Genomic DNA, 13764 nt, shown 5'->3' on the forward strand with positions numbered 1-13764 from the left:
GAGCTAAAGTGTGATTTGAACCAGTCCACTGCATTTCTCCATTTGGTTTCTCCTCATATTTGCATGCTGCTCTGTTAAGAATGCCTATAGTACCTGAAGCTGTCAAAGAGCCTCATAGCCCTTGCTATGTTCACATTTGGGAGACAGAAAAGGGTATAAAAACCACTGGGGGTTTAAGAAGGTGTCATGCCTTAATGCCGCCAGTGGACAACTACTCAATTAGAGCAACTTTCTGTAAGCTGGATGTGCCAAGCAGCGACTCCAAATACCAACATCCATCTTTTTAGACATGAATGTTCCTTCTCCTTCTTTTGTTCCCCCACCCAGTCTTGCCCAAAAGACATTCAGGCCATGCCCCCTTGGCATACAGAATCACAATTTGGACATCTAAATACCAGTTTTCACATGTCCAAAACAAGAATAGCTTCTAAAATAACATAGTGTTATAAGGTACAGTTGTCATTCCTTAAGGAAATGTTGGATAAATTGAATCATAGTCCAAAAATTGTTCTAGTTTGTATTTCCTTATTTTCTATCTTTATTGTTGTATTATTTTGTAAACCATTTTGAATGGATTTATCCACCAAATGGTACAAAAATCAATAATGATGTCTGTCACCGCACCCAACACTTGGTGCAAGCTGCATTGCAAGGCCCACCTCCCTGCTCAAAGTTGCCCCCAAGCACTAACTAGAAGACGAAGATAATCCCTACCTAGAACTGTTCCATAAACAAAGCAACCAGCATTCAAATCATTCAAACCCCAAACCTACTCACTTTTCCCTGCCCTTGACCCTTTGTGAGCACCACCTTCACGCTGGCAGGACATGACTGGATCCAGCCTTGGCACTGCAGACACATGGCACTCATCCCCATGCCCTACCACCCAGCCTCCCCCCCACCCCATCACCACATCCAGTGCATGCTGCATTGGAAGGCTCTCCTCCCTACTCAAAGTTGCTCCCAGCACTGCCTAGAGGAGGGAGAAAATCTAACCTAGGTCTGTCCTAAGCAGTGGCTGACAGAGAGCATCAGTGATTCTGGTTTCTTTTAGAAGTATCTAGCTGGACAGAGAGAAATAGGGAGGAAAATCTGGAGAGGGGAGATGCTGAACTGTGAGGGGTGGGTAGAACTTTGAGCCATCCTTAGAGAGGGCACACAGCTGAAGGTTCACCTAGCGCAGCGATGGGCAACCACGGTCCTTGAGGGCACAACCCAGTTGGGTTTTCAGGATTTTCCCAATGAATATGCATGAGATCTATATACACTGTGTTGCAGACCTTGAGGACCAAGGTTGCCCACCCCTTATCTAGGGTATTAGATACCCTTGGGCAGGCCATGAAGGCAGAACTGCATGAGAGCACAGAAGGGGGAGAGAAAAAAAAGGAGGCCTTGTCAGCTTATAGCTCAGAGTCAACTATTGCCATAACATCATATGCTTTATAAAACAAAATAAGTAAAATACATCAAATGACCAAGTATAAACACTAAAAACAACAAGGCAGTAGCAGCTAACAAGACAGTTTTACCTTCTCAGTGGTAGACTCAGCAGAGTCAGTCACAAAGCTCCCAGAGAATACAAAATCATGCATCATGGGATGCGGGTGTTAAATACATAACCAAATATAGGCAAATACATAGTTTTGGTGATCCAGGGCAGGCTCTGCCATGCCTATTATCTTTTATATAATGTTACAGTTCACTCAATGGCTTATTAAAGCAATCAGGACTAAAATTCCCATAAAAACAAATGTTCAAAATAAGGAGACTAAATGTAGCCCAGGAGATCCAGGGCTTCAATTAATTTAAGAAAATGGTTACATAAAGAAAAAATTGAAAGGACACAATTATGAAGAAAGAGAAAAACATTTCCAAAGACAGCTCTATACATCTCTTTAAGCTTGACTTTGCAGTTGTAGCATTTGATTTTCACACTGAAAATGAATCTGCAACATCAAACCCTGTTTCCAAAAGTAAAATGAAAACCATTTTGTCACATACAAATATTTTCTTACAGTATAAATGCAAACATGGACAGCCTAAAGAATGATGCTATTTATCATACATCAGTTTGTTCTACTCAGGGAATGGGCTAGTTCAGCTTCAATAAGTATCTAGCTGGGAGACTAGTAATGCAGGATAAGTTTTCACATGTGCTGTGTAATGCAGTTTTTATTGAAAATAAAAAGGAAAAGGGAATAATGATGAAGAGGCTGTAGGGCTTCAGGTGTAATAGAAGCAGCCATGTGAAACTGCTTGTCCCACCATCACACTATCTAGCCTCTGCCATTCTATTAAGGAAATGTTCAGAGGACTCGTGTGCCTTTTCTTCTGCTGGAACTGCTTCTCACTCTTTTTTGTCAGCTCACTCCTATCTGAAAACAAACTGTGCCCTTTTCCATCCAACATCCAAGGGCTGTGGGATCTGAGAACAAAGTCAAAAAGAAAATTCAAGTAAATTTCATCTGCTGTCCAGATGGAAAAACATTTGTTTAAATTAACCTCCACCTCTAAAATATTTCTCTAGTGGCAGCATACGCTTAAAGGACAGGCAACATATAAAACTAATTTGCTGAGATGATTTAGGCAGCTTCTCAGGGGCAAGCAAGGGCCTGGCCCTTTCCAACAATTCCACTTCATGTTTCACTGCTGAGCCATCATCATATCCAAACTTCAATCAGTGTGCAGTGTCTCTTCTCACACAGCAAGGGCCCAGCAATATCTCTGAAGCCAGTGATGGACACAGGTGTTGAAAGCATCAGACACAGAGAAAAATAAAGGCAGATAAAGACTATATGGCCTATCCGTCTGCCCATCCATGCCATCTATTATCCCTTTCTCTCCCTTAGAAATCCTATGTACTTGTCCAAAGCTTTCTTAAATTCAGATACAATTTTCATTTTCACCACCTCCATCGGGAGGCCATTCCACAAATTCACCACCCCTTCTATGAAGAAGAATTTCCTCAAGTTACTTCTGAGTCCCTTCCCTTTTACCTTCAGCCTATGCCCCCTCATTCCAAAGCTTTCTTTCAATTGAAATACTCACCCCCCCCTGTTCATTTATGTCAAATATGTATTTAATAAAGAAACCAAAACCAGGAGTCAAGTACCTTCAAAATCACTAGGACTTATATATTAATATAATATATTAAGAGAGGCACACTCAGAGATACAAACACCCACGTGGCAGTTACTCAGAACCACTAACAGGTAAAGCATAGCATTTCATTCATTGGGTACCCTCTCATGTGATTTTGTGTGCTATAATGTGCAATACGTGTCCAGTGTCCAAAATATACAATAATACAAACACAGCAAAAGATCAAAAATTAACTAGCTTCTCTAAGAGATAAAAATAAAGTGTACTTAGCTTGTGAACCCTGTGTTGGAATTCCCAACAGCAAGGGCTCCAGGAACTGACACGCTAACAATCCCGAGAAGATGACTGCTCTCCCCTCACAGTAAGAATGCACCTGATACCGTGGGTTTCAAATCGGCTTTCTTCAGGGACTTGGGTTAGGGCTGTCTCTCCTGTTCTCAGCACGTTCTTTATTGCCCTCTAAATAGCTCTCATTCCATGGTTAAAAGATCCTTCCCAAATTGAACTACTGTAATGTGCTATATGCTGGATTGCTCAGATAATGCTAAGATGCTTGCAGCTGGCTCGAAAGGTATGACTACTTTTCACCAGTTAGGAGGACCCTATACTGGCTGCCTAGTTTGTACACAACACAGCTCAAGGTGATGAGGCTTACTTTTAATGCATTAAATGGGTTGGTTCCAAGTTATCTAAACTTTGTATACTGACGTTTTCGAGACAAAGTCTATGTTAAGATCAATATCTAGAAATCTGCTTGTATCACAGCCCTTTCTAAAACAAACAACTTCCACGATTATAGCACCACTCCGTTGCCAAATGAAATCAGATTCTGTAATGACATTTTAGAAAACTAGTAAAGTCCTGGCTTTTTGTGCAGATGTTTCTGAAAGGTTAATCACTGGGTTACATTTCTGTACTTGGAAACAGGGAAGGTGGTAGTGACTATATGCTGTGTAGTAGCAATTATAAATCCCTTTGGGTTAGTGTCAGCAGTACTGACAATAAATCCCACAGGATGCTGATAATTATGTACAAATAAATACATCATTTTCTGTTATTTTTAGCCAGGTGGAGGGTAACTGTATAGTAGGGCACCATATTCAAGTCATATTTTATAAAGACAAGTAGGTACCAACCTGTATCTATAAAATACTAGTATATGTGGCAGAGAATGCACCTTAACAGCTGGTATAAATGAAGGCACACACTTTACACATGTATATACATAGATTAAGGTGTTTCATACTCTATGCTGGTATGTGCTAACTTCAACCATGCTCCACAACTCCAGCCCATTTATGCCCACCAGAAAAGCATGCATCGTCATGTCATACTGAATACTTTTTTTTTTGTTACATTTGTACCCCGCGCTTTCCCACTCATGGCAGGCTCAATGCGGCTTACATGGGGCAATGGAGGGTTAAGTGACTTGCCCAGAGTCACAAAGAGCTGCCTGTGCCTGAAGTGGGAATCAAACTCAGTTCCTCAGTTCCCAGGACCAAAGTCCACCACCCTAACCACTAGGCCACTCCTCCAGCTGGCATGTTAGAAGAGGATATGCAAAAAGACCTCAAGACTATTTTACAAGCCAACGGCGTTCCTTCGGCTTGGCCATGTCCTACATATTTCAGGCTTTGTCATTGGACCTTGCTTCTACTCAGCTTCCTCTGTCCTGAAATTCTTCCCTGTGTTTTATGTTTCTTTCCTGGATTCCCCTTTTCTTTGCTTTTTGCTTCTGTACCTCTTGCTCTTCTGCCTCCTCCAGCACTTCCACTGCAACTCTTTCTTGTAGCCCCTCCTTCCTGTACTTATTCTACTACTACTACTAATCATTTCTATAGCGCTATTAGAAGTACACAGCGCTGTACACTGAACATGTAAGAGACAGTCCCTGCTCGACACAGCTTACAATCTAATCAAGACAGACAAACTGGACAAATAAGGGATAAGGGAGTTACTTAAGGTGGGAATGATAAAACAGACATGGGTACTCAACAAGTGAATAGGAGTTAGGAGTTAAAAGCAGACCCAAAAAGGTGGGCTTTGAGCCTAGACTTTAAGACAGCTAGAGCTTGAGCTGGACGTACTGACACCGAGCAAGTCTATTCCAGGCATATGGTGCAGCAAGGTAAAAAGAATGGAGATCTGGAGTTGGCAGTGGAGGAGAAGTACTTCTCTTTCCTGTGTCCCTCTCTAAAAATAAGTGTGCGATTCCTTGGGACATTCCTGTTTCCACAGATACAAGGCTTAATGAAAGAAAACCAGACATTGTGGTAAAGAATAAGAACATCATTACTAATAGAAATACCATTAGCAAGAACATCTTCAGTAACCAACAAATGTAATCAAAGAACAAGAAAATATGGTGGAAAGAGAGAGAAATTGCCCCTCTACTGTAGGTTCCTAATTCCTTGTACCAGTAGATTTCAGAATCTGTTCTTGTTCTGTTCTTCTACGTTACTAGTCCATAAATTCTTCCATTGTCACCAATTACCCTCTTCTCTCCTACATATCACACTCCCATCTTCTAATCCCTGACGATTCCTAAGCGAATGTCAGCATTTTAAACAGTATAATCTCAGCCTATATTCTCCAAAATATTTGTATGATCAGGCCAGGCAGGCATTAATCACAATTTTTGCATTGTCTCATCTGGTTTCTAGTGCTTTGCCTTATGAAACCATAAAAAATGTCTATAACCCCTGTGGTGTGAGACTGTATGAGTATACCAGTTATGAATTCTGCACCCTTTTATAAGACAGTGGAATGTATTTTCTTTGGCATAATAAGCCTCAATGAATAATTATGCGCACGTTATGCTTCAAAAAGAGCACGGAGGGGTGAATTTCCCAAACTTCTTCCACTATCATTATGCTTTCATTCTATAACAGGGGCCCTGCTGGATCTCCATGGAGCATGTGATTAACCTATCCAGTTAGATGCGCCTTGAACACTCTTCGGTGGCACTTACAAACCTTCAGTATGTCTTAGGTGCACATCTATCTCTACATGCGTAACAAAATCTGATCTTACATCAAAATGAGAGTCTCTAGTATACTTGGATAGAACCATGGATTCCCTGGTCCATACATCCATCTATTTTCTTCTATGGTACAATCCTGATTTGCAGATTAATAAATAAATAAATTCTGTTGGCACATTTGGATGCAGAAAGTTATTTGGAGGGTTTGAGATAATCTGCATGATGAGCAACTGTCAACCTTTGCACAATTATATGACAAACATGAGTTGCCATTTTCATAATCCTATACATAGCTTCGGTTGAAGCATTGAATGCTGGCATGGTGCAAAGACATTGCCATTTAGAAGATACTCCCAATATTATTGAGCTATGTCATGCTATAGTTTGTTTGCAGGACATACAGTTTCAGCATTGCGACCACTGCATATGTCTGGCCTTCAGTTTGTAAGAGAGAGAGAACTAAACATGCAATTCTATTCTGTACAGTGGAGGACATTTTGGAAAGACGTTTGCTGTTCCAACTGCACCACTCATTTTGGATTCTGTTTAAGGTACACAGTACTAATGCTGCCTCTTCTAACAGTTACTGGTCATTGCCAGGATAGCTGCATGTCAGGATTGATGAAACCAGCTTCTGACTTCTGAGAACTCCCCCCTCCCTCAGGAATCACTAAGGATGGCAAATGGACCAAATGGTACCCAGCTGCCTGCTAGCCCTGTTTTCTTAATTACCCCTGATTAACATACCTTTTTGTCATACCTGGGAGCAGGGCTCTCTAAGAACAAAGAAAGCCAGACAGATAGGCTCCAGAACTAGGGACTTCAAAGAGTAAAATCTGTGAAAATTGTCACCTTGACTTCAGGAAAGTAAACTGGAGTTTGTAAAGGAAAGAGCTGACAAAGGCTGGGAAGAAAGGGAGTTGTTTGATTTTCTCTCTGTTCCCCCGGGGGGGGGGGGGGGGGGGGGCTCTGGTGGCTGAAGAGGTGTGTGTGTGTGTAGAGAAATAAAGAAAGAAGAACTTCCAGCCCCCAGCCCTGTGCTCTGCTCTACAAATATATTTGTAGAGCAGAGCACAGGGCTGGGGGCTGGAAGTTCTTCTCTCTTTATTTCTCTACACACACACACACCTCTTCAGCCACCAGAGCCCCCCCCCCCCCTGGCTCTGGCCCCCCTTTCTCCTTCAGCCCTACCCCAAAGCTTTCTCTCTCAGAGCACACGGCTCTGCTTTCTTAGGCTCTTCTTTCTTTCTCTGCACATCACCATCTTGAGCCCCAGAGCACATGGCTCTGCTCTCGCTTTTCTTTCCCTGCTTCCCCCTTCTTCTCCAGCTCTACCCCAAAGCGTCTCTCCTCCTCTGAACACCACTATCCTTTCTTTCTCTCATTGATTCCCATCTAAACACACACACCGATACAGCATTGTAATACCTTTACTAAGTGCTATGAGCCTATATATGTACATACAATATACTTTCTATATATATCCAAACCCGTGTGGATTGTGTATTCTTTGGGAACCCACTGCCTCTGTGAACTGGACCCAGGACCATACCTTGACAATGATTGCTGACAGTCATGCCATGTGGATATGGATATTTTGGACCATCTAGTTTTTTGTTTTTTTTTACTGTGGCAACACGCAAGTTTTTTGGTCCAAAATCTGATCCAACATACAAGACATTCTTCCTATCTCACATCCTCTTACACACCTGCAGATCCTTCTACGTTTGCTCTTTCCCCAGAACAGTCTCTCAGAGATCGTTTAACATGTTAACTGCAGTAACACCACAATGTACATTACAGAATTGGAAAGATTTGGCCCAACTTAATGAACATTTCTGGTGGCACTCAGTGTGTCTTCTGGCTGGTAAATGGGGCAGATATAGTAACATAGTAGATGACAGCAGAAAAGGACCTGCACGGTCCATCTAGTCTGCCCAACAATTTAAACTCATATGTGCTACTTTATGTGTATACCTGACCTTGATTTGTTTCTGTCATTTTCAGGGCACAGACCGTAGAAGTCTGCCCAGAACAAGGCCCACCCCCCAACCCCGCCTCCCCCCACCGGCTCTGCCACCCAATCTCGGCTAAGCTTCGGAGGATCCCATCCTTCCGAACAGGATTCCTTTATGTTTATCCCACGCATTTTTGAATTCCATTACCGTTTTCATCTCCACCACCTCCTGCGGGAGGGGAGGGCATTCCAAGCATCCACCACTCTCTCTGTGAAAAAATATTTCCTGACATTTTTCTTGAGTCTGCCCCCCTTCAATCTCATTTCATGTCCTCTCGTTTTACCGCCTTCCCATCTCCGGAAAAAGGTTCGTTTGCGGATTTATACCTTTCAAATATTTGAACGTCTGTATCATATCACCCGTTTCTCCTCTCCTCCAGGGTATACATGTTCAGGTGCGCAAGTCTCTCCTCATATGTCTTGTAACGCAAATCCCACACCATTTTCGTAGCTTTTCTTTGCACCGCTTCAATTGTTTTTACATCCTTAGCAAGATACGGCCTCCAAAACTGAACACAATACTCCAGGTGTGGCCTCACCAATGACTTGTACAGGGGCATCAACACCTCTTTTCTTCTGCTGATCGCACCTCTCTATACAGCCTAGCAATCTTCTCGCTACGGCCACCGCCTTGTCACACTGTTTCGTCGCCTTCAAATCCTCAGCTACTATCACCCCAAGATCCCTCTCCCCGTCCGTACATATCAGACTCTCCCCGCTTAACACATACATCTCCCGTGGATTTCTACTCCTTAAGTGCATCACTTTGCATTTCTTTGCATTGAATTTTAATTGCCAAACCTTAGACCATTCTTCTAGCTTCCGTGGGTCCTTTTTCATGTTTTCCACTCCCTCCCGGGTGTCCGCTCTGTTACAAATCTTAGTATCATCCGCAAAAAGGCAAACTTTACCTTCTAACCCTTCAGCAATGTCACTCACAAATATATTGAACAGAATTGGCTATTTTATTCAATCTTAGTCTTTTCTGAAAAACTATTAGGCTTCTTATTAAGTATACGTATACTCTAGTCTTGTAACCTGGCTGATTGTTTGGCTTTTACTTATATATTCTTTTTTTTTTTTGTTTTGTTACATTTGTACCCCGCGCTTTCCCACTCATGGCAGGCTCATTGCGGCTTACATATTGTATACAGGTATTTATTTGTACCTGGGGCAATGGAGGGTTAAGTGACTTGCCCAGAGTCACAAGGAGCTGCCTGTGCCTGAAGTGGGAATCGAACTCAGTTCCCCTGGACCAAAGTCCACCACCCTAACCACTAGGCCACTCCTCCACTCCACTCTTGTGCTCTTATGCAGGTTTGTCTCTATGTCATCAACTGTAGTGGGTTCTTTCTCTGGTCCAGAGTATTATTTGTAGTTTTATGAGATGCTTCTTACTTTTCAATTTTTTTTTTGTATTGAAGTGGAGGAGCAGCCTAATGGTTAGTGCAGTGGCTTGGGAACCAGGGGAACTGGGTTTGATTCCTACTACTGCTCCTTCTGACTGGGCAAGTTACTTAATCCTCCCTTGCTCCAGGTACAAAATAACTGTATAAAATACGTAAAGCACATCAATTGTAACCACAGAAAGGTGGAATATCAAAACCCATCCCCTTCCATGAAGAAATTCAATAAAAAGACTTAAAAGTCAAGGAAGTTTCTCATCAGTAACTTGGCAGAGGATTAGATTTTCAGAAACCAGACATCAACCTGAACTCCTTTTATTTCTCACTCTTTTAGTTATATATGCACACATCTTGAGTTCGATGATCAGAGCTAGTAGGGAAAGATGGACAGCTATTAGCAGTTAATTTGATCTCCACCATGGGGACAGAAGAGGAGGAGTAAGGACCAGGCTCGGTTGGATCTGGTGCTTCCTGCTGTGCATTCTGACCCTTGGTCAGGATAACGCTGATCTCATGTCACTGTCTTGCACAGAGTTCCCTCATGAAAAGAAATGTGCTGATGATTCTCATTTTCATTTGATTGTTTGAACCGCTACTAATGTAAATTATTATTTAAGCAATTTTAAATAATATTTACATATTTAACTGCTATCCTACCTTTCTATTCCTAGGAGATAGCTTACCCGTTTAATCTAGTGATCAAGGTGGCTGACAACTTCCCGGACTGTGGCAGTAAGGTTCTCATGCTCATGGGGACTGGCCAGAATGATGCTGTGCAGCCGGTTCATGTACGAGTCAATGGTCTCCATAGTGGGGGTCTCACTGCTACCTACAAGACATAGGAGGTAATAAAATATATCAGGGAATGAGAAAAATATCAGGTACATTCAGGAGTTGCTCAAACCCAGACCAAGAAATCACGTTAATAGCACACAGAATTAAACATGAACAACAACAAATGCATAGAGTATATCACTAGAATTGGTGCTTGTTTGAGATGAAGAGTCATGAACTGTAGGGATGGAAACTGAGCTGTGCACTTACCCTATATGGATCCTACAGAACACTATAAGAATAATTTTCAAAGTCATTTTGTGTGTGTAAAAACAGTCCAGCTGTACCCATGTTCTTTCATAGCACTTTACTTCAGATGGATTTGGGAGGGGGGGGGGGGGGGTGAAGAGAGGAGAAGCTGAAACAACATCAAACATGGCATTTTCAAAAACGCACATACCCTCCTTCCCCCAGTTGCTCATATAAATGTATTCCCAGACATGATCACAAATAGCAAGTGCAAGATACTGGTCACTTTCAGCATGAATTACTTCACACTTGCTAATTATTTAAAGGCAAAGTGCTCAGCTATTTTTCCCTTTGAAAATGGCCTACTGGTATTTTCATGGATGGGGTTGCCCACCTAAACTTAGCTTGTCAGATGCTGGAAACTGGCTAAGTCAACAGCCAGCTCCAGAACATTCTTGGCATCACCCCTTTTTTGACCAGCAAAAGTTGGCTGCTGTGTGATCAGATACATTTTACTGTTGGAGAGGAGAATTGGGGGGGGGGGGGGCAGCATTTAAAATCAGAGGACTAACTGGCTCATTTCCAGAACTAGTTTGTTTCTGTAACTGGGTCTTTGGTCTCTACCCTCTCACAGAAAATGTATTTTCTCACACTCCTTCTAAGCTGTTCTCCACTTTGGCTCATGGAAAATATTTCCATCTGGTACTTTCTTGAAGCTTGTTAGCTATCTGAATATTTCTCTACACACCCCCAAGGACACTAAAGTTCTCTCAAGCACTATCACTAACCACACTCTTTACAAAAGACATTACACGATGTGAAACCTGCAAGCGAGCCATCTCCGGAGCAGCCCTCACACTCTGGAATGCACTCCCTGAAAGACTCTACTTAACACAAGACTATCTTTACTTGAGGAAGCAGGTGAAAACTTGGCTCTTCCACCATGTCTTTAATGGAAGAAGTAACTTGTTAGTCTCACTCAAACACACAAGGAGTGACATGGGCTGCACATACTGCAGCAGGACATGTTTATCCACTCCTACCCTACCTGAGATAATATTTAATCATTTCTCTGACCACATGTGCACCTTTCTTTAGTCACCATACTTTCTAACTCCTCTTACTCTCTTATGTTCCATCTTTGCTTATACCCTACACTGTCACTTAAAATGTTCTATTACATATTGCGTTGACATTGTAAGTAGTATACTATGCCATACTTTGTATTGTTATTTGAATATTTTTACTACTGTAATTGTCCATTGCTCATGTCTGATTTATTCTTATTGTACACCGCCTTGAGTGAATTCCTTCAAAAGGGTGGTAAATAAATCCAAATAAATAATAAACAAGGGGATATATTAGCAGCAAATACAGAGTAAAATAAATGGTTCATAAGTACATAAGTAATGCCACACTGGGAAAAGACCAAGGGTCCATCGAGCCCAGCATCCTGTCCACAACAGCGGCCAATCCAGGCCAAGGGCACCTGGCAAGCTTCTCAAACATACAAACATTCTATACATGTTATTCCTGGAATTGTGGATTTTTCCCAAGTCCATTTAGTTGGGGTTTATGGACTTGTCCTTTAGGAAACTGTCTAACCCCTTTTTAAACTCTGCTAAGCTAACCGCCTTCACCACGTTCTCCGGCAACGAATTCCACAGTTTAATTATGTGCTGGGTGAAGAAACATTTTCTCCGATTTGTTTTAAATTAACTGCACTGTAGCTTCATCGCATGCCCCCTAGTCCTAGTATTTTTGGAAAGCGTGAACAGACGCTTCACATCCACCTGTTCCACTCCACTCATTATTTTATATACCTCTATCATGTCTCCCCTCAGCCGTCTCTTCTCCAAGCTGAAAAGCCCTAGCATCCTTAGTCTTTCTTCATAGGGAAGTCGTCCCATCCCCGCTATCATTTTAGTCGCCCTTCGCTGCACCTTTTCCAATTCTATTATATCTTTCTTGAGATGCGGCGACCAGAATTGAACACAATACTCAAGGTGTGGTCGCACCATGGAGCGATACAACAGCATTATAACATCCTCACACCTGTTTCCATACCTTTCCTAATAATACCCATCATTCTATTCGCTTTCTTAGCCGCAGCAGCACACTGAGCAGAAGGTTTCAGTGTATTATCGACGACGACACCCAGATCCCTTTCTTGGTCCGTAACTCCTAACGTGGAACCTTGCATGACGTAGCTATAATTCGGGTTCTTTTTTCCCACATGCATCACCTTGCACTTGCTCACATTAAACGTCATCTGTCATTTAGCCGCCCAGTCTCGTAAGGTCCTCTTGTAATTTTACACAATCCTGTTGCGAGTTAACGACTTTGAATAACTTTGTGTCATCAGCAAATTTTATTACCTCGCTAGTTAGTCCCATCTCTAAATCATTTATAAATATATTAAAAAGCAGCAGTCCTAGCACAGACCCCTGAGGAACCCCACTAACTACCCTTCTCCATTGTGAATATTACCCATTTAACCCCACTCTCTGTTTCCTATCCTTCAACCAGTTTTTAATCCACAATAGGACATTATCTCCTATCCCATGACCCTCCAATTTCCTCTGTAGACTTTCATGAGATACCTTGTCAAACGCTTTTTGAAAATCCAGATACATAATATCAACCGGCTCCCCTTTGTCCATATGTTTGTTTACTCCTTCAAAGAATTGAAGTAAATTGGTCAGGCAAGATTTCCCCACACAAAAGCTGTGCTGACTTGGTCTCAGTAATCCATGTCCTCAGATCTGCTCTGTAATTTTGTTTTTGATAATAGCCTCTACCATTTTCCCCGGCACCGACATCAGACTCACCGGTCTATAATTTCCTGGACCTCCCCGGAACCTTTTTTAAAAATGGGCGTTACATTGGCCACCCTCCACAATCGACTTTAAGGATAAATTGCATATCACTAACAGTAGCTCCGCAAGCTCATTTTTCAGTTCTATCAGTACTCTAGGATGAATACCATCTGGTCCAGGAGATTTGCTACTCTTCAGTTTGCTGAACTGTCCCATTACGTCCTCCAGGTTCCTGGAATGAAGTTATTTAATGGCAAAATTCAAAATATTTAATATGATCTAAATCACTAATTTTAATAAAACTAATGATCAATGATGACTTAATGCCTCAATTTTAACCAGCAAATAAAGTTTATGAGCTCCTTCTCCTATGAGAACAGACTGAATTCAATATGTCAACTGCTTTGATTGTAC

At 41.9% G+C, this 13764-nt stretch overlaps 1 protein-coding gene across 5 annotated transcripts in view; it reads right to left on the bottom strand.

The window, feature by feature from the left end:
- Nucleotides 1-1505: 1505 nt before the first annotated feature.
- The window catches only part of HMG20A (high mobility group 20A), a 175190-nt gene continuing 162931 nt past the window's right edge, over nucleotides 1506-13764 (bottom strand). For all 5 annotated transcript variants that reach the window (XM_030186968.1, XM_030186933.1, XM_030186950.1 and 2 more), the window contains 2 exons: nucleotides 10192-10337; nucleotides 1506-2425 (listed from right to left, as the gene is read on the bottom strand). In XM_030186968.1, coding sequence (XP_030042828.1) covers nucleotides 10201-10337 — 137 coding nt within the window. In that variant the 3' untranslated portion in view covers nucleotides 1506-2425; nucleotides 10192-10200. The remainder of the gene's footprint in view (nucleotides 2426-10191; nucleotides 10338-13764) is intronic.

The sequence above is a fragment of the Microcaecilia unicolor genome, chromosome 1, assembly GCF_901765095.1.
Source record: "Microcaecilia unicolor chromosome 1, aMicUni1.1, whole genome shotgun sequence".
In the NCBI taxonomy this organism is placed as follows: domain Eukaryota; kingdom Metazoa; phylum Chordata; class Amphibia; order Gymnophiona; family Siphonopidae; genus Microcaecilia; species Microcaecilia unicolor.